The 22,602-nt window shown below is 42.9% G+C and overlaps 1 protein-coding gene across 3 annotated transcripts in view; it reads left to right on the top strand.

Annotated features, from left to right (window-relative positions):
• ncoa1 (nuclear receptor coactivator 1) overlaps positions 1 to 22,602 on the top strand; it is a 126,012-nt gene that overhangs the window by 47,074 nt on the left and 56,336 nt on the right. For all 3 annotated transcript variants that reach the window (XM_034004273.3, XM_034004274.3, XM_034004272.3), the window contains exons 8-9: positions 15,415 to 15,555; positions 15,706 to 15,853. In XM_034004273.3, the coding sequence (XP_033860164.3) occupies positions 15,415 to 15,555; positions 15,706 to 15,853 (289 nt within the window). The remainder of the gene's footprint in view (positions 1 to 15,414; positions 15,556 to 15,705; positions 15,854 to 22,602) is intronic.

Raw genomic sequence — 22,602 nt, 5'->3', positions numbered from 1 at the left:
TGCCCTGTATGGTTTATTTATATTTTGTGTTCGTGATTTTGTTTTGTTTACCTGTTTTATTTTCGGTCTGTGAACACGTTTCTTTTTGTTCAAACCTTTGATTTATTTTTGTAAATAAATAAAACGGCGGCCAGCCGCGTCTTTCTTTTTGAACCTGCAGTATTGGTGTCAGTTTGTTTAGTTCCTGCTTCTGTCCTGACGTCACCGCCCAGCCAGCCTGCCACAGACCCCCTCTACACGATTAGGATAGGCATACAAGAACATAGATCAAATCTGGAATATACTGATAGTAGTATGCACTAAAGAAAAAAATAACAAAAGAGAGAGTTGGAAACGCAGATTCTGATCGAAATAAACAAGAGCCCCCTCTTGTGCTTTCTGAGTAAGAGCTTACAGGCACTGCTGCATGAATTACCATGTAAGAGCCCCGTGCTGCATGAATGACCATGTAAGAGCCCCGTGCTGCATGAATTACCATGTAAGAGCCCCGTGCTGCATGAATTACCATGTAAGAGCCCCGTGCTGCATGAATTACCATGTAAGAGCCCCGTGCTGCATGAATTACCATGTAAGAGCCCCGTGCTGCATGAATTACCATGTAAGAGCCCCGTGCTGCATGAATGACCATGTAAGAGCCCCGTGCTGCATGAATTACCATGTAAGAGCCCCGTGCTGCATGAATGACCATGTAAGAGCCCCGTGCTGCATGAATTACCATGTAAGAGCCCCGTGCTGCATGAATTACCATGTAAGAACCCGGTGCTGTATGAATTACCATGTAAGAACCCCGTGCTGCATGAATTACCATGTAAGAACCCCGTGCTGCATGAATTACCATGTAAGAGCCCCGTGCTGCATGAATTACCATGTAAGAACCCCGTGCTGCATGAATTACCATGTAAGAACCCCGTGCTGCGTGAATTACCATATAAGAACCCTGTGCTATATAAATTACCATATGTTCTTGTATGCCTGTTCTGTTGTCAATTCAACACTTATCTTCTTTCTATTCCTTAAGAATATTTTCTTCAAGTACTGCTCATCCTTGTTAGACAGCTTTTTAGGTCTTCCAGTCCTTGGTTTGTCAATTACAGATGATGCTGCTCTGTACTTGTTGATTATGCTTCAGATACCACACCTTGAAAATCAGAGCTATTTCACTCAATGTTTTTCCTTCTTTATGCAAATCAAGTTTGTTATAATAGTAGAAAACGCTAGTGGAGGCTTTGAGTAAATTGTTGATGCTCATAATGTATCAGAGTATGCATTATTTTTCTATAAATAATGCATACTCTGATACATTATGCAGTATTTTTCAGAGTTAAGAGTAGAAAAATGCAACATTTCTAATACTTTTGCACAGCAGTGAATGTATGTTTACTTGTTGATTATCTTTTGTCATTATTATTATTATTAATATGAATATTATTATTGTTATTATGTGTTTGCCTTCATCCATACTTTAGAGTACGCAGGTGCAGTAATGCAGTGTACAATGCGTGCAGTGTCTAATTGTTTTTTCAGGGGGAGCTTTCACCTTGTTTGGGGAGGTGATGTGTTGGGGGGGGGGGGGAGCTTGGATGTCTGTTTTTTCTTTTCTTTCTTTTCTATTATGTTGTAGTGTTGGCACTTGTGACTTTGCTACTACTTATTGTTGGCGAATAGGGTGAAACAAGGTGCATTTTTTCTTGGCATCTTTCTTGTTTTGGCCTTCAGACAGCTCCAAAATTTTATCAGCTGGAATATAAAGGGTCTCAACCACCCAGTTAAAAAGAAAGATGGTATTTTCTCATCTCCAGCGCCTTAACGTACTGTAGGGATTGCCTTTCTTCAGGAAACACATCTTCGTACCTCTGACCAGTTTCGTATTCAAAGTGACTGGGTGAGGCTGCGATTTCATTCTAACTTCCATAGTAAAGCCAGAGGTGCGGCTATTCTGGTACATAAACGTACTCCATTCATTGCATGACAAGTGAATGCAGACCCAAATGGTCGCCATATTAGTCACAGGCAAGTTATGTAAAACCCCATTGATTCTTGTGAATGTCTACACTCTTAACTGGGATGACGAAAAATGATTCATTAACATTCTTAGTTCTCTATCTCAGGGTTTTCCCAAACTTTTTCAGCTCAAGGCCCCCCAGAACAATGAAATAAAGCTGTATTATTATTATTATTATTATTATTATTATTATTATTATTATTATTATTATTTAGTCATTAGCAGACATCTTTATCATTTTTATTATTAAATAATTTAGCTGCAGACACCTTTATCCACTGCGACTTACATTTTTTAAAAACTTACATATAATGTACTACATATACATTACAAGGGTAACAACATCCCTACAAAAATACACTTAGTCACACATTATGTCTCACTGCGTGAGAAAAAGAGACATATGGTAGCATAAAGGCAGACCAGTGGTAGTGCCAACGTTTTTTCTTGTAGATACTGAGCAGATCACCGTACTCTTATTGCAAACAACAAATTAAACGATGAAACAAAAAGGAATGAGGATAAAAATAAATTTAAGTAAATAATACGACTTACAAAGTACTCTGGGTTCTGCATGCCTAATGGGATGGGTGTTGTCACACGGCTGGCTGAGTGGTGACATCAGAACCAGAAGATAAATACACAGACAGGGCAGATGAGATGAAATGATGAAGGCGCTTGCTTGCGCCGGTTTATTGTAAAATAAAAGGTTTGAACAAAACAAAACACAGGACACGGCACTTTAGCCAAAATAAACAAACAAACAAAACGAACAGACACTGACACACAGGGACGAACACTAAACAAACACATACCGTGCTGGTCCTCCAGCACCACGTAGCAATTGATTATATTTTCTCTCCTCACTCTCTCCCGTTCTTTCGCCCTGAACACACAACCCAGAGTGAATGAAATGTGCATCCATATATACTGTTGTGCCGGGATTCAATTACTAATTAATTATTCACTTGAATCCCAGCACGTGAATTAATTATGTGCAACCTCGTGCTCGCATATTAATTTCTTTAAATGCACGTGAAGTGATGTGCAATCCTCGTGCTTAAATACAACTATACATTTTAAATAACTCGTGCTGCACACACCCATTTATATCCTGTGCAGCCAACTACAATACACCAACATTAACACACGTAACATACAACATATAACACACAAATGCACACAGGGGCGGGGCACATTGCCACAGTGTGCTTGGCAATTCCTGCACAGGTCATTGAATTGTGGTTTCATTCCAGTCAGTGATATTCGCATGTCACTCTCCACATGCAGACGTGCTCTGTGCTTTGTCTTCAGTGCTGTCAGTGTGGAAAACCCAGTCTCACACATATATGTTTTAGCAAAGGGTAAAATAGTTTTTAAAGGGCGTTCACACCGGACACGACGTGGCAGTGCCGCGCGGCAAAAGCAATTGTTTACAATGAAGGTGGTCACGCGAATCGGCACTCAAGCGACGCGACGCGCCGTGACGTAAACTACCAGCAGCCAATCAGGGGAAAGTGGGAGGCTCTTTTGCAAGGAAGAAATAAAAAAAATAAAAAATAAAATGGAGGAAAAGCTTGTGGTTGTGATTTCAGATTTTTCAGAGTTGTATAATACAACATTAAGTAGGTTTGAAATCTGGCTTTATCAAACCGGAGCTCCTGTATCAGCTGATGATATTCGCAGTACAGTGCAGAGTGGATACAAAACAGACAGACAACAATTTCCAGGTGCAAGGGTGTTTATTGAATAATTTGCAATGTCCAGAGCCTTTTTATTTTACATATTTGCGGCGGACCCCTGAAGCTTCACCGTTAGACCCCAGTTTGGGAACTCCTGGTCTACCTAACCTAGATACAACAGGATACTTTTCCAGACAAGTGATTTATTTATCAGCAACTGCAGAAATACTTGTTGTTTAAGGAGATGATTACGGCGCCATGTCCCCCTAAAGTACTGTAACCCGGCCGGCACTCACAGTCGTTCGTTTGCCCCTTTAAAAGCAGACCCAGGGCACAGGAAATTGAGTTTTAAGCGCAGTTGCGCTATTTTTAATAAACAAATAAAACACAAACAAAAATAAACACCTAGCTCCTGGCAGGTCCCTGACTAGCTCGCAGGATGGCGAAGCCGTTTACCTGCCAAACAAACACACCAAACCACACAGGTTTAACACAAAAACAAAAAGCTTTTTACACTACCTTTTCTTTGTACGCTTGAGCACACTGTCAAGCGGGCTTCTAAACACACCAGCAGCCCTGACTGGCTGCTTCCTTTATATACCCTGCACCTGGCTCTAATTTACAATGATCACCAGGTGCAGGGGATAATTACTAATAAAACAATTAACAAAATAATTACACAATTAACCAAAATGTGCATACGCACATGTTTTCTGCAGGGAGGATATTAACCCCCTCCCTGCTGTGTTACAGTACCCTCAGCCCCGCCCCCTCCGATAGCTAGTTCAATCACGTCTCCTCCAATTCATGACTGAAACTTCGCTCACCATACTAGGGCGATGACTCCTTTTACCGTGACGCCATCCCTTTCCTGAATGGCCGGCTTCTGACTGCCCCCGGAATGAACTGCCCAACCATTCAGTTTGAGGCACACAGTTCCTTTTGTACAGTGCCCTCAGAGGTCGAGAGGGAGATTGTTGATTCAGATTCATTTACTCTCTGTCACAATCATATATAAAAATATGAAAACTACAAAAAATTGTCTTATTGGGCAGAAGAATTACATAAAGAAAGGCACCACCACCAGTCCAAACATTTGTGTACATAGCAGCTTCAGTTACCTTTATGAAATAGACTTAATGGTAACATGGCTTTATATATATATATATATATATATATATATATATATATATATATATATATATATATATATAAAGTGGCCAATTGCATACTGATCTGAATACAGACTTACTGCATGTGCTTTATTTGGAGCAAACTAGAGATCAAAGCATTATGGGCCTCATTCACTAAACAGCGGTACCGTGTTTTGCACGCAGTAAGCCCCTTTACTTGCTGCTTTGTACACCTGCTGTATTCACTAACCAGTGGCAGGCAACCTAGCGCGTGGAAAAAGTACAGTGTTCGGGTGATTTAAATATAATGAATAATGTTAATGTGTGAAAATGTATGCAAATTATGTCACAAAATACTGCAAGGGAAGTATTTGATATGCAAACCATATTCACTTATGGGGGCTAACACTAACTTTACTAGGTGCCTCAGCATGTGTTAAAAGTACCGCTTATTGAAACCAGCAGAAGAGCTCCATTGGAGAGCGGAGAAAGTATTTCAGACCAGGCAGACGTTACCACAGATTTATATGTACTGCTAGCTTTATATGTAGGGCCCTGGAAAATTCACGATATCACGAATTTCACAGACTGCCTACCGTGAAAAATATGCATTTTATTTTCCTTACAGTATTTTACATTACTCTTCACCTCCCCTGTTCATTTCATTCTTTCATCAAGTAGAAGCAGCGCTACAGTAGCTGTACACGGTCCGGCGTCAATGCCGTGCATTTGGTTACTACGGCAACGGGGTCAAACAAATACCGGCTTCATGATTGGTGAATTCCTCATACTGTACAATGACATAACATGCGAGTCAGAGGTGGGAAGTTTAAAATAGTTGACATCAACAATGCAGACAACTGACAAATCAAAAAAAGCTAAATTCATTTCAACAGAAGATCACGTTCAGAGCTACGAAAAGGTGAAGTTGCACGCAGATGGTGGGATTCTGTTTTGCTCAACTTGTAATGTGCCTTTGGATCATCTAAGAAAATGTACTGTTGATAAGCATCTTGACAGCGCAGTACAAAAAACAAGAAAATCAAACTTGAAGTTCAGTCTAAATAATTACCGAAGAAGCACAGGATTACCACATATAAAGTACCACTTCAAAAAATGAAAAAGGTGTAAACGGGTATATGTACATACAAAACTGTAAAATGCAAGTAGGTTTTCTCTTGTGTGCGTGTGTGTCACTCGCAGCACTGAATCCAGGTTGAGCTGCTGCAGCCTGCAGCTTTGCAGTTTTCTGATCGAAATGTTTCTGCCGAAGCGCTGTGGCTAGCTTCAAGATGAAATCTCTCCTACTGATATTTTCCCCGGTGCATTCCTTATACAAAATGAAGGAATTGATGGCTGCCAGGTCCAGTAGAGATAACAACAGGCTTGTAAATAAAAATAATATAATATTGTAGGTTATTTTCTGTTTTATATTTGTAATTAATTTAGAACAATTTGTAGATTTTATTTTTCACTTTGACATTATGGACTTTTTTTGTGTTGATCAGTGGCAAAAGCCATTAAATCATTAAATTAAATCCATTTTGATTCCATGTTGTAACACAATAAAATGTGGAAAAGTCCAAGGTGGGTGAATACTTTTGAGAGCCACTGTATATTTAAAATAAAAACATGTATTGTAAAAGGCAGTCAAAGGTAGAGGGGATTATAACTTTGTTTATTTTTGCGATCCTGCCTTTCAAACACTACAAGTATTTTGAAAAAGTCAAGAACGGACAACCGTGTATCTTTCTCAGACGTAGAGTAATTTAAATTAAAAGTGAAAACCGTAAAAATGACTGCCGTGGCAGTTCTAGTGTTAATAAATGTTAACTGCACTCCTTGATTCTTTAGCGTAACTGTGTGTGTGCTTTACTTTTTTAATTTTAAACATGCGTAATTCTAAATGTAGAATGACATTACAGTGGACTTACGCAGCACCCTTTTTGCAGGCAAACCGTTTACTTTGTATTTCACCATTTAATAAATGTTAACTGCATTTCTTGATTCTTTAACGTAACTGTGCTGCACTTTTTGAAATTTACCGTAAATTGCCTAATTCTAAACATAATCAATCTAGGTAATGTTAAAAATATTACAGTAATATTGCTTGTTATTTTGCCCCTGTCTTGAGTCAGCGCCCCTCCCTCACTTTTGCATTAACATCAACTCTACGCCCCCGGGGCGTTGACTCTGCAGAATCCAGTAAGTAAATCCAAAGTAACTGCTATTTGTGTTTTAGTATTTTTTGTTTACAATTTAAAGATTATTTGTTTTTAATTAATGTTATTTTGGTTTATTCAATTTCAAGGACACTTTGTAATGTGGGGTAACTGGGGAAAGTCTACTCACAATTAGCCTATATCACACTGTAACAGGGGGATATGTGCTGGCTATCGGGCGAATGCGTGGTCCTGCAGGCGATGTCGGAAGCCCTGGTTTGACCCACCTGTCAATCATGGCATTGACACAAAGAGGTTGTGCGAGGGTGTGTTGCTCAGACCGCTTTGATTGGTTGAGGGGCGGGTCTTGGGGGTATGGTCGGCCCCATAAAAATGATGCTCTCCAGCTCCTTGGGTTGCCCATAGCAGGATACAATGAGCGGAAGCTCTGCCCATAGAACTGGAGTGCTCACAGAGAGCGAAAGCCTGCAGACAACGAAACAAGCAAACAAATAAAAGAAAGAAACTGCTGATGCCTGATACAGCAGCAGATGGCAGTAGAGAACAAAGAAAGACAGTGGAGGCGGCTGAAAAAGACAGAAGCTCGATTTGAATTTATTTACGCACCCAAACTGGTACAGTAGAGTCCCTGGAACGTTAATTATTTTAGCTCACTGGGATCTGGGCAACCCCATAAAAGTGTACTGAGGGAACAGAACAGCATCAAGGTGCCTCGCAGGCCAGTGGAGGTTGCAAGACCCTGCCTAAAGCAAGACTTTATTTTGTAGTTTTATTGCAGAGTTTTTCCTTTCCTTTTTCTTTCACTGTTTGGTTTTTCACTTTTCTGTTTATTAAATTGGCACTTACATGTGCTGAAAGAACTGTGTCAAAGTAACAAAAGTGTACCCTACATTGCCCTACTTGACACAGGGAAAGAGTCGCCTGGCCATTGAGGTGACTGGTCGCATGTTCTACCACTCGGTCTGGCTCGCTGAGGTGCAAGAACAGTGCATACTGGGATTGGACTTCCTCCGGTTTGCTGGGGGGCAGCTGGACCTACAGTCCAGGACAGTGAGCTTTAGAGATGGCCCACCATTGGGTCTGAGGGCACAAGAAAGAAAAACACCCCCATGCACCAGGTCCAGCTTCCCCCGGCTCACCCCCTCCTGCTTACCCATGGCCGGGCCAACGGTTCCTCGGCCGGGGCTTCTGTGTGGTCTTCATACCCCCCCCCCATGTCTTCCACTGAGTCAGACGCCCACCACTGTCACTGCCAGGAACTCCCCGTTCCCCCCCAAGACCGCCAAAGTCCCACGCGATCCCACCAGGAAGGACTGGAGGGTCCCCACCTCGCCCGCGGGCCACCCTGGGTGGTTCCGTCTACCCCGTCCCCTTTTCTGTCTACCCTGTCTCTACCCCAGACCCCTCCCCCCAAACCGCAAGGAGGTCTACACTTGACGACCCTGCCACTGCTGCCGCACGCACCGTCTGGAAGAGGAGCTGCGAGGGACTATAGCCAGCACAACGCCGCCAGCTGTGGGACCTGCTGTACGAGTTTTGCTACAGTTTCGCCGCGTCGCCTGATGATGTAGGGAGGACCCACCTGGTGCAGCACCACATCGACACAGGGGATGCCCGCCCCATTAAGTAGCGCCCCCAGGAGGCCGCAGACAAGGTCTTAGAGGAGGTGAAGGCGGCAGGCATCATTGAACCCTCCGACAGCCCTTGGACCTCCCCAGTGGTGATGGTGCCGAAGAAGGACGGCACCTGGAGGTTCTGCGTCGACTACTGCCAGGTGAATGAGGTGACGAAAAAAGACTTATATCTCCTACCACGCATCGACGAGTCTCTAGACCTGGTGGCCAGCTAACAATGGTTCTCCTCGTTGAATCTGAGGAGTGGATATTGGTAGGTGGCCCTGTCACCTGAAGCGAGACCAAAGACCAACTTCTCAAGGGCAGTTCCGCACGATGCTGTTCGGGCTCTGCAATGCCCCGGCCACCTTTGAACAGTTAATGGAAAAGGTCCTGTGTAGCGTGCCGCCCACCCACTGCCTCGTCTACTTAGACGATCTGCTCGTCCACGGGAGTAAGTTCGCAGAAGCCTTTCAGGCACTGTGAGAAGTCTTTGGCAGGATGACCCGGGCAGGCCTGAAGTTGCACCCAGAGAAGTGTCACCTGCTGCGACGGGAGGTGTCGTTCCTTGGCCATCGGGTGAGTGAAAGGGGAATTGCGACAGAGACGGACAAGATTGCAGCTGTGAGGGACTGACCGCCACCGACTACCCTCCGCCAACAGAGCATTCCTGGGGCTCGCCTCCTACTACCGCAGGTTTGTAGCTGACTTTGCCATCATTGCCACACCTCTGCACACTCTGATGAGAAAGGAAGTCCTCTTCAACTGGTCTGAGGTGAAACAGAAGGCCTTCGACGCGCTCAAAAGAGCCCTGTGCCAGGCACCCATCCTGACTGCCCCTGACCTACGGCGGCCGTTCATCATGGACACCGACGCCAGCGATGAGGGGATTGGTGCTGTACTGGCCCAGCAGACTCCGGAGGGCGAGCAGGTGGTGGCCTATTTTAGTAGGGCAACTACTGAGCGCAACTACTGTGTGACGAGGAGAGAGCTGCTGGCTGTGGTGGAGGCTGTCTGGCACTTCAAACACCACTTGTGCGGGCTCCCCTTTGTTGTCCACACGGACCATGCCGCACTGCGATGGCTCATGTCATTCAAGGAGCCGGAGGGGCAGGTTGCCCGCTGGATCGAACAGTTGCAGGTTTTCCAGTACATGATCCAGCATCGTACGGGGGAGAGGCATCAGAACGCAGACGCACTGGCCAGACGCCCTTGTGTGGATGACGATTGCCGGCACTGTACTTGGCGGGATGAAAGAGAGATGGAGCTGCGTGAGATGGCTGAGCTGGTATTCAGCGTCCTGCTACCACAGGATTTCAGGGGTTGGCGAGAACATCAGGAACAGGACCCCGAGCTGAAGTTGGTGATACAGTGGCTAGAGGAGCAGAGGAGACTGTGTTGGGAAGAAGTAGCCGCATATTCTTCCACAGTGAAGGGACTGTGGTCCCAATGGCCCGGAATGGCCCTTCGAGATAGGGTGCTGCAGAGATGCTGGTTAGAGTGCAGGTGGCAGGTCTTGGTGCCGCAGGGGTTGAGAGAAGAACTGCTAGCTGTTTATCATGGAGCCCCGGGCATTGGGCACTTCAGGGTCTTTAAGACACTGCTCAGACTCCGACAGGCGTTCTATTGGGGACAGTGCCGCCAGGACGTAGAGGATTACTGCCGCTGATGTGACGCCTGCACCGCAAAGGTTATTGGTGCCCCTCTGCAACAGCAACAGCTAGGGGCACCAATGGAGAGAGTGGCGGTGGATATTCTAGGTTCCTTTCCGCGTTCTACCTGGGGGAATCGGTTCGTCCTAGTAGTCATGGACTACTTCACCAAGTGGCCGGAGGCCTACGCGTTGCCAGACTAGGAGGCCTATACAGTGAGCATTGGTGGAGGGGTTCTTTGCTCGATTCGGGGTCCCCGCGGAGCTGCACTTCAATCAAGGGAGGAACTTCGAGTCGAAGGTGTTCCAAGGGACGTGCGCCCGCTTGGGGATCCACAAAGCCCAGACGACCCTTCTGCACCCCCAGAGCGATTAGTTGGTTGAGCGTTTCAACCGCACCTTGGGCGCTCAGCTGGCCCTGATTACGGCGAGGGACCAGCGGGATTGGGATGTCCAGCTGTCCCTGGTGCTGCTGGCCTGCCGCACCGCGGTGCAGGAGTCGACCGCCTGCACCCCTGCCCTCCTCATGCTTGGGCTGGAGCTTTGTACGCCACCGGAGATCATGTACGGCCGACCTGGACGGGGCCGCTGGGCCCGAATATGCACGGTGGCTGCAGCACCGCTTGGAAGTGGCCCATGACTTTGCCCGGACTCATCTACAACATGCAGGGGTCAGACAAAAACGTAACTATGATGTCCACGCTAAGGGCCGACGCTTCACAGCAGGGCAATTAGTCTGGATGTACTGCCCTCTGAGGACTCGGGGCCACTGTCTGAAATTGGAGAACCAATGGGTGGGTCCCTGCTAGGTGCTCAAGCGAGTGAGTGAGGTGGTCTACCAGGTCCGGCTTCCCCACCGAGGCCGGACCGTGGTACTGCATCGGGATTGATTGGATCTTTACCAGGGGCGGGCCAGACCTGCACCCGCCCCAAACGCACCGGGGACCCCACCGACGACCTTGAGTCATTCTCCCGCCCTTTACACCCACTGGTGACCTGGAAGCCCTGTCCCCCACTGGCAAGTTGCCAGCCCCTGCCATAACCTCCTCCCCGCTTCCTGTTTCGCCATCCTTGCCCCGTGCCCCAATGACCCCAACTCGGCCTTCCTGTTGCATCACTGTTATTGCTTGAAGTTATTGTAAGGTGCACGGGCTACACCATCTAGGGGGTGGGGGGTGTTAGTTAGCTATGGGGAGGCCCTGGGAGAGTGTACAAGATGAGAGAGCCGTAGCAGAGGTTGTGTTTGAGTCTGGGTGTCTGTGGGTGCTGGGGGTGGGAATGTGCGGGAGGTTGGGGTGCATAGACTTTGGTGGTATAGATGGGTGTTGGGATTTTGGCTTGGGATTATAACATAAAAATGAAAGAAAAAACTTTCCTTTCAAACCTATAACTGCCTTAATTTGTTCAGTTCATGTTTGTTTGTTTGTTTGTTTTATGTTGCCCTAATTAAACAATTCCAATAAGTCTCTACAAATGACATAATCAGCTCAAGCTCCGTAAGCAAGAATTTCCCCTTTTTGCTTTTACAGCTGGAATTGTGTGCATTTGCGTTTTTACTTATTTTTTCCCGCTGGTTTAGTACTATTTTCGATTGTGTTTATATATCATTTGCTAACACATTTGAACCGGAAATATTATTTTGATAGATAAATCTGCTTAAATGCTCATTACTTATTCATTTAGAACCACAGAAAATGATGCCGGAGGATAAAACAGAGGATCAAATTAGAAAATAGGCATAACGGATTAACCTGTGGAAAAATTCAGCAGATTTTGCTGTTTCCACCCAAATATACTGTATTCCTTCTAATTTAAGACGCCCTCGAATTTAAGACACAGCACAAATTTCCCACCCTAAATTTGAGGAAAACATAAAACAAGTAAATATGCATTTACCTTTGTTAGAAATTGTAAAAGCTTCTCTTTGAATTCCTCAGTTAGCATAGAAATGGCTGCCTGTATGTCATGGATGACAACACACCCTCACCCAACCTCTCTGTGTCACTTCCATGAATGACAGGTGGATCTTACAGGCTCCTGCAGGATGGTACATGCGCCAGATAGCCAGCACAGATCTCCCCTGTTACATGGTCATATAGTCATATGTTTTGAGCGAGGAAACTCTTAATGAGTTACAGTCTTTGCAAATGATGACGTCCCGGATTATTATATGATTTTTACTGTTTTTGTATCAAAATCCGTTTTCGGTTAGGATAAATACAGTGACGTAGAAGGGTTCCCCCTGTGTGAGAATCAGCTTTGAAATAAGTGGCCCAAAGCTATTCAACCCCTGAAATACACCAGTTACTTATTCAATTTGCGTTACATTTGCGGGATGCGAATAAGAAGCTGGAATGCGAATAAGAAGCAGGCCAAATAAGAAGTGAACTTCAGCATCATACTTTGGACCCTGTTTATCAACAAGAGCGAAGGGATTCCTATGCATTTTTATTGGTTACACTTTGGAGTGCTGCCGCTTGTGGGGTACAGCTTGCTCACTAAAATTGTTAGTGTTTTTGGAAAGAGGAGATGATACCCTATCATAAGACACCAACATATTTAGTGAGCAAGGCGTCTAAGGGGGTACATGGGGCATCAATAAACGTGTCCCTGTGCATTCTGTATTGGTTATAATGGGCTACACTTTGTTGTGCTGCTGCTTGTGGGGTATGGCTTGCTAATTAAAATCTTTAGTATTTTTGCAAAGTGAAGACAATAACCTATCTAGGGATACCTACAGGTATTTGCCCCCTGTCTGATTTTCTGCATTTTTACATATTTTTCACATTGTATTTGGTCATATTTTTTTGTGGGTTGTAGTAGTATATAGAGGGAGTCTGAGAGAAGAAAATGATACCAAAGTTTGTTGCTTCTTTCATTTGTTTGGTGTGCAAGGTAATCAAACATGCAATCTTCAGGTGTGAAAACATTGCCCCCCCCCCAATTAACTCAACCCAATTAAAGGGATAATTAGGGTCAGCTGTTTGAGTACTTCGGTTAACAACCAGGCCTGATTTGGGCCAGCCCTGCCCAATATAAATCTGACTAACTTTGGCCCTTATCATCAGAGTGAAGTTGTCAGCACACAGGTTCTAGAGGCACATCATGCCACGAACAAAAGAAATTCCTGATGCCTATCAGTCTGGAAAGGGTTACAAGACCATTTCTAAGGCTCTGGGGCTCCACCGAACCACAGTCAGAGCCATATTGTTCAAATGGAGAAAGTTTGGGATAGTAGTGAATCTTCCCAGGAGTGGCCGTCCTGCCAAAATCTCTCCAAGAGCAAGGCGTAAAATCGTCCAGGAAGTCACAAAGAGCCCTAGAACAACATCCAGGGATCTGCAGGCCTCTCTCGCCTCGGCTAAGGTCAGTGTTCATGACTCCACCATTGGAAACACACTGGGCAAAAATAGAATTCATGGCAGAGTAGCAAGGCGGAAACCATTGCTCACTAAGAAGAACATGAATGCTCGTCTCAAGTTTGCCAAAAAGCACCTGGATGATCCTCAAGTGTTCTGGAACAATGTTCTATGGACAGATGAGTCAAATGTGGAACTTTTTGGCTGACATGGGCCCCATTATGTCTGGCGAAAACCAAACACTGCATTCCTCATACCAACGGTCAAGCATGGTGGTGGTAGTGGACGCCTTGCCATCATTGAAGGAACCATGAATTCTGCTCTGTATCAGAGAATTCTACAGGAAAATGTCAGGCCCATCCGTCCGTGAGCTGAAGCGCAGCTGGGTCATGCAGCAAGACAATGATCCCAAACACACAAGCAAGTCTACATCAGAATGGCTGAAGAACAAGAAATTTAAAGTTTTGGAATGGCCAAGTCAAAGTCCAGACCTAAACCCCATTGAGATGTTGTGGCAGGACCTGAAACGAGCAGTTCATGCTCGAAAACCCACAAATGTCACTGAGTTGAAGCAGTTCTGCATGGAGGAGTGGGCCAAAATTCCTCCACGGCGCTGTGAGAGACTAATCAAGAACTACAGGAAGCGTTTGTTTGCAGTTATTGCTGCTAAAGGTGGCGTAACCAGTTATTGATTCTAAGGGGGTGATTACTTTTTCACACGGGGGCATTGGGTGTTGCATAACTTTCTTTAATAAATAAATGAAATATGTATCAAATTGTTGTGTTATTTGTTCACTCAGGGTCCCTTTTATCTAATATTAGATTTTGGTTGAAGATCTGATAACATTCAGTGTCAAAAATATGCAAAAATGCAGAAAATCATATTTAGTGAGCAAAGTGTCTAAGGGGGTAAATGGGGCAAAACAGGCAGGTAATCTATGGGGTACCGCTATGCTTCTGATACAGATTTTTTATGAATATTTTCGTTTTTCTTGAAAGAGGGAGCGGTTATCTTTTAAATGGTTGCAATATATTAATTGAGCAGCAAGATGTGTAAGTGAGTTATAACACAAAGAAAAAGGACGCGCTGCTTTGTCAACTACACCGCGAATAAGGAACCGGGAATAAGTAACCAACTTCCAGGTGGTCCTCAATGCAGCAGTATTTGCAACGCTATGCATCTTCTGACTCATCTGACCCACTTCTGCTATTTTTGCTTTTTGTATACTTCAAAACATTTGTTTTCTTTTGTATATTCATAAACTGATTTATGTTTTCTCCCCATTCCTCATCCTCAGTAGTTCAAAGTAACTTTGCAGTTAAAATGGAAGGCTCTTTTTTAATGCCTACCCCTTTACCATTAAAGATTGTACAGTATTTATTGAGATTACTCATGACTTCAAGGTAATGTTGCATTTTACCCCCAGAAAATACATGTTATTTTCTCAGTGTTAAAATATGTTAAAAGGGTAAGTTACTCCCAGACCCAAAACCATATCTGGAGCGCTTGGCATGACACTGTTTCACATAGTATTAATTACAAACGTCACATTTTATGGATGTTTGCCGAAAATGTTACACATTTTGACCTTTTGTTTTGGCTAGTTTTTGTGTGGGGCTATCTTTCTTACATCCACAATCACTGTTGCTGATTTTGTGTGGGATAGCCTGCCTTTACACTGAGAAATATGCATGCCAAGTGTTAGCAGGTGAAGTCCTGGTAAATAATACTGATATTGTGGCATCACTGATTTTGCAGTATCTCTGAAGCAAGGTCATTTTACTTTTCAGGGAAGATTATCTCTATTGAGACAAGTGCACTGCGAGCAACAGGCTGCCCTGGCTGGGAAGACCTGGTCAGAAAGTGTATCTATGCCTTCTTCCAGCCACAGGGCAAGGAGCCGTCCTACGCCAAGCACATACTGCACGAGGGTAAGGCCGGTGCCTCACTCCCTACTCCTTATGAAGCATAAGATATTTTTCCACTCTGTGGTCCCTTTTCCCCTTTCAGATATTTAAGAATTGATTTAGTATCATTTATTTGGAATTGCTTAATATATCCCTCTTTCTTTCTTGCTGCAGTGATGGCCCACGGCACAGCCATCAGTCCAGTCTACAGGTTCACTCTGAGTGATGGCACTGTGCTCAGCGCTCAGACTCGCTGCAAATTCTACTGCCCCCCCAGCCCAGACGTGCAGTCTTTCATCATGGGCATCCACACTATTGACAGGTAACCTGTTGTGTCGGACATAGCGCTCATTTTTATGACAGGACTAGCCTTATTTCTGGGTTTGTGCCCCTATTAAAACGTGACCCAGAGATTTAAGTTGATTTTTCAGCGCACAAGGCACACTTTTATTTTTTTAAAAAAATCCAAAACAAAGTAAACACCTAGCTCTTCCGAGCACTTACTCTACAGGTCCCTGACTAACTCGCAGGTCGACTGAGCCATTTACCTGACAGTAAAACAAACACTCAAGTACATGTGGTCCAGTGGTTAAAGAAAAGGGCTTGTAACCAGGAGGTCCCCGGTTCAAATCCCACCTCAGCCACTGACTCATTGTGTGACCCTGAGCAAGTCACTTAACCTCCTTGTGCTCTGTCTTTCGGATGAGACGTAATTGGAAGTGACTCTGCAGCTGATGCATAGTTCACACACCCTAGTCTCTGTAAGTCGCCTTGGATAAACGCGTCTGCTAAATAAACAAATAATAATAACAAAAGCAGGTTCACACAGTCCTTTTTCCAATACAAACGACATACAGTTGGGCTCTTCACACAGCAGACTGACTGCTCTCCTTAAATATTGGCAGTTGGCTCTAATTTACAATAACGAGTCAACTGCCAAAACAATTAACAAATAATACTACAATTAAACAATTAAATTAAACAATTAAATTAAAGAAAAACAATTAGCTTGGCAGGGAGGCTTTTCACCCTGTACCTGCTACAAAACAAACATTTTTATACTTGCAGGGGATGTATAAGACGCTACAACCTAAGCAAGTTAGGCTGTAGCGTAAACACAAATCCAACTGGTTGTAAACACATCCTAACACAAATCCAACTGCAACCATCGCAGACCAAGTTTTTTTCTCTTTTGCATTAAGTTTTAGAAGGAATAAATAATGTCAGCATGGTAAACAAGTAAGTAATTATTTGGCTTTTAATGAGCCTTTCTCTTTACTACATTATCTGAAATCAAATGAACTAAAGCACAATCTTGTAAATGCATCATTGTATTACAAACTTAATGAAAGTGAAACATAACATTTCTGTTTTGCAAAACAAATAATAAAAATAATACTAACTGTAGTATTTAAGAACACAGTATATCTACAGTTCTGTCTAAATCAGATTGGCAGATTCTACCTGAAGTAAAAAGTATATGTTATAGTCAGAGGTGAATCTTTTTTAATTGAATTTATCATATTTTTCAGTCGTTTTTAATGTAATTTATAATATTTTTTCCACCATTATGAAAATAGCATGCAAATATTGATCATATGCAATACCTTGGATCTTGTAATTATTTTTTTACTTGTGCAACTTTGCGGTGGACTTCTCGTTAATTGTTTTATCTTTTTACGAAATTGATTGTCTGTTTCCAGTTTAAGTTTACAAAAAATAATTATGTATAATTAATGGTAAATGTACCTCTTTTTGACAATAGGAAAATACCCATCAGATCGCAATTGATTGCACCTGTACCAAAATCTGACAGCCTACCACTTGCAATCTGACAGCGTACCACTTTCTGACATTATACAGGTCAAGTTTTGGTACGTTTACCATATTTTGACAATGTACCACTTTCTAACACTACACCTGCTCTATAGTCCAGATCACAGCGTCTATCAAAGTGGAAAAACAACGTCCACAAACTTGAACTTGAAGCTTGCTTATAAACTTCAGTTACATTCAAACAGTATTCCATTTACAAAAGAAAAGAAGATAGTGACAGGCAAGTTGACAAAGACATGTCAATTGAATAATCTAGCTAGAAAAAATAAATCAAAATCACTTTTATTTATTTATTTATTTATTTATTTATTTATTATCATTTGTGCATTTTTCCTGAGGGATATCAGACAATGTCTATTAGGTAAACTGTTCCCCCACTACTACCACTAGTTTAATGAAAATTGATTTGAGTTTGTTTCAATGATTCGGACTCGGACTCGAGACTCGAAGTCAAGGACTTGTGACACGGACTTGGACTTGAATGATAGTGACTCAGACTAGGCCCAGACTCGACACTCAGGACATGGACTCGGGACTCAAGGTTTGAGGACTCGACTACGTCTGATTATATATATATACTGTATATATTAGTGCTGGGACGAACACAGGATTTTCATGTTTGGATATTCGCGCACAATTTAAATATTTGTTCGGATATTCATTCGTTTTCAAAAAAGTAATAAAAGCCATTATATTGCTCTGAACGCAGGCAGAGACAGCATAGCAGCAGGGGCAGGGGGGCGTGGCCGTGGCCCTTGTGTGTGTGCCTTTATTTTTACAACAAGACCTTACAATATGTCTGCAACTAAAGAGATGAGTTAGAAGCAAAACGCTCAGCACTATATGTAGTAGTCGGATAAAAAGAAGAGGACCAGAACGGAAAAATAGAAGGGACGTGAACTTCAAACAGCAGTCGGGCAAGTACTCTGTTAAAAGTGTATTGAAAGGTTACCGCTTTGAATACAATGTTAAAAAAGCAAGTGACCATTGTTGTTTATAAGAAAAACAACCCAACAGCCTTGGAAACGCCAGTAATAGAACACAAGAACTAGAACCAATACATGTTAACAATGACTGTGTGCTTTGCATGGTTTAAAAAGGAGATAAGGTGGAACGCGCTTTGTACACAGACTGTAGTGCACAAGCAGTTGGCTAAAGCACCAACTTCATTAGAAGCATTTTCTTTAAAGCCGCAAATTGGGATTTGTTTTGTTTACATGGACTGTGGGTATTAAAAGAACAGTTGAGCCAAATGACGGCCTGTTCTTCTGAATTGTGTAATCTTGACGCAAATACGATGGAGTACAAAGGACACCGACACGTTTTTATAAAGTGTGTTTTTATTGACAAGCTGGTTAAAAAAAGTATTGAGCACCTGCACGTTGTTTCTGCAACGTTGTTTCTGGTGACCACAAGAGCTTGGGCCTGAAAGACAGCACACACTGGGATTACAACACAGGAAGCAACCCTGGGATCAAAGACAAGTAAACTGGTAAACGAACACTATAAGATTGTAGTGAATCATTTGAAATGGACTGTATATGAACTGTGCTTGTAGCAAATACACTATTAGGAATGCGGACTGTGAAATACGTGGAGGCTCCTTAAGCTGAGCAAACAGCAGAAGGGACAGCAAGCCAAACACAGAGACATTGGGGTTTTAAGGGTATTTATTTACAATTGGATATTGTGAGCGCTGCACCTCTGAACATCTCCTGGGCTGGAGTACTAGCAGGTGTAGCCGCTCCTGTTTCCCTGGAGACCCGTGCTCCTGCAAGAAAAGAGAAAGGACCATTGCAATCCTTTGGATTACAGGAAGTCTGTTAAAGCCTGTTGGAGTTTATGGAAGGGTGGGGGTATTCACGGACACAGGAGACAGAAGATGGTACTTGAAAACACACAGGTGCCCAGTTTTATTTATTTTCTTTTTAATGTATTTTAGCCCACAGAGGATGTTGTTGCCCGTGGCCTAATCAGGACCACAGGGTTACCAACACAGGTACAGTCAGGTTCGTGCAGGAGCACTCACAGGTGCTCAAAAATAATAATGAAAACCAAAGGCGAAATGACAAGGGAAAATAAAACACAATAATTAAACTATAAAAAAAAGTGCTGCTTACTTAGTGCCCCCACTGCCGCTATGCCGGTCAGCTTGGGTCTCCGTCCTACTTTTCTCTATGCACTATACACTGGGGTGGCCAAAGTTCCCCTATCACTACACACGTCCCCTCGGGTACGTAACCATCTATTTTAATGATTGGTTTCTTTATTTAAGGCTGGCTGTCTTCCTGATGAAATTAAAAGCTATTTTATCATGTATACTTGCATGCCTTTGGTATGTCATAGAATAAAGCAAAGAAGCTGTGAAAAGAGATGAATTATTGCTTATTCTACAAAGATATTCTAAAATGGCCTGGACACATTTGTTGGTACCCCTTAGAAAAGATAATAAATAATTGGATTATAGTGATATTTCAAACTAATTAGTTTCTTTAATTAGTATCACACATGTCTCCAATCTTGTAATCAGTCATTCAGCCTATTTAAATGGAGAAAAGTAGTCACTGTGCTGTTTGGTATCATTGTGTGCACCACACTGAACATGGACCAGAGAAAGCAAAGGAGAGAGTTGTCTGAGGAGATCAGAAAGAAAATAATAGACAAGCATGGTAAAGGTAAAGGCTACAAGACCATCTCCAAGCAGCTTGATGTTCCTGTGACAACAGTTGCAAATATTATTAAGAAGTTTAAGGTCCATGGAACTGTAGCCAACCTCCCTGGGCGCGGCCGCAAGAGGAAAATCGACCCCAGATTGAACAGAAGGATAGTGCGAATGGTAGAAAAAGAACCAAGGATAACTGCCAAAGAGATACAAGCTGAACTCCAAGGTGAAGGTACGTCAGTTTCTGATCGCACCATCCGTCGCTTTTTGAGCGAAAGTGGGCTCCATGGAAGAAGACCCAGGAGGACTCCACTTTTGACAGAAAAACATAAAAAAGCCAGACTGGAATTTGCTCAAATGCATATTGACAAGCCACAATCCTTCTGGGAGAATGTCCTTTGGACAGATGAGTCAAAACTGGAGCTTTTTGGCAAGTCACATCAGCTCTATGTTCACAGATGAAAAAATGAAGCTTTCAAAGAAAAGAACACCATACCTACAGTGAAACATGAAGGAGGCTTGGTTATGTTTTGGGGCTGCTTTGCTGCGCCTGGCACAGGGTGCCTTGAATCTGTGCAGGGCACAATGAAATCTCAAGACTATCAAGGCATTCTGGAGCGAAACGTACTGCCCAGTGTCAGAAAGCTCTGTCTCAGTCGCAGGTCATGGGTCCTCCAACAGGATAATGACCCAAAACACACAGCTAAAAGCACCCAAGAATGGATAAGAACAAAACATTGGACTATTCTGAAGTGGCCTTCTATGAGTCCTGATCTGAATCCTATCGAACATCTATGGAAAGAGCTGAAACTTGCAGTCTGGAGAAGGCACCCATCAAACCTGAGACAGCTGGAGCAGTTTGCTCAGGAAGAGTGGGCCAAACTACCTGTTAACAGGTGCAGAAGTCTCATTGAGAGCTACAGAAAACGTTTGATTGCAGTGATTGCCTCTAAAGGTTGTGCAACAAAATATTAGGTTAGCGGTCCCATCATTTTTGTCCATGCCATTTTCATTTGTTTTATTATTTACAATATTATGTTGAATAAAAAATCAAAAGCAAAGTCTGATTTCTATTAAATATGGAATAAACAATGGTGGATGCCAATTACTTTTGTCAGTTTCAAGTTATTTCAGAGAAAAGTGTGCATTCTTCGTTTTTTGTGGAGGGGTACCAACAAATTTGAGCACGTCTGTATATTACTTAAATTGTAATCCCCAGGTTTGTCCCGAAATAATAGTCCCATTATACACCCACACAAAACACAAAACACAGGTACAAATACAGTTATTTGTGATACAAGTGCAGTGCTGTTCTGGGTTTCTGCTGGCCCTTGGCGACAGCTCTGGAACGTATTAGCCGTCTACTAATAACAAGACACAATTAGAGAAAAACAAACAAACACTCATGATACGGTTACACAAAACACAGGTCCTTCCAGGTTGTTCTCGCTAACCAAAACGAAGGAACAGATTACGTTGCTTCGTCCCCTACTTATACCGTCACTCATGACTAAGACCCTGTGAAAATCGCGGAAATTTTCTTTAAAATTCAAGGCAGTGTCACGGGTGAAGTATCGTATTTCGCGGAATGTGCACGGAATTATGTTATAAATTACGTCTACAGATTATTATTTTTTTAAACAGCAAATATTCAGATACATGACATAAAAATTAATATCAAAGTTATTCAAGCACTTTACAATAGCTTGTGAAACGGTGTTGTAATTAACAGCCTGTAGGTAAAGTGTATCTGCAGGACAGCTATCAGTTCTAGTACGTGAGATGCATGTTCACCATTTAGGTCTTGCAAAACAAATACAATGTGTAACACATACTGATCTTGTGCATCAGTCGACTCGTCAGTGTGACCACTGACAAGCAACCAATTCCATAATCTCCTGCTTGTGATACTTTAGGTAAGTGTTCACGTCTCAGCTGGGCTGATGAAGGAATCGCTCCACCGTTTACAACACTGTCTGAAGAATTTCCGTAACTTTTGGTTGTCCAATTTTTCAAAAGGGATATTTGAGCAAACAAACGCCTCTGTCAGGTCAAAATTTAATAAGTGAACTTTTGGAATATGGAAGTCACCAAGCAGTCGCAGTACTGCTCTGGATTCCCGCCCTTCTCTTTCGGTGAATACTTGAATCTAAGTCAAATGCCTGTCAACAGATGAGTTTCGGTAGTGATCTACATTAACGTTGCAGGACGTACAGAAGAGCTTACCTCCATCGCTGTGTAAAACTCTTGCTGGATACTGCTTACATGATCTGCTACAGACACATTTTAGCCTTTTTAGAGACATTCATTTTCTTGTTTACAGTGTGTAGTATTTTAATTTCCCGCTTAGATTGCATAGTGACATGACATAATCATTGCACAGCACTCTGTGCATGGTGAATATTACACGCAGGCACACAGCAGAGCTGTACAGTTTTGTTAATGTGATTTTTTTTTTGTATGAAATACAAATAATTATAAAATTATTTTGATTTGTTAAGAATATTGTAAAATTCACGGTATTGGGCTAATTTCACGATTACCGTGCAGCCCGTGAAATCGCGATTTTCACA

Source organism: Acipenser ruthenus, chromosome 5 (assembly GCF_902713425.1).
Source record: "Acipenser ruthenus chromosome 5, fAciRut3.2 maternal haplotype, whole genome shotgun sequence".
Lineage (NCBI taxonomy): Eukaryota > Metazoa > Chordata > Actinopteri > Acipenseriformes > Acipenseridae > Acipenser > Acipenser ruthenus.
This window is presented reverse-complemented; position numbering and strand designations above follow the sequence as displayed.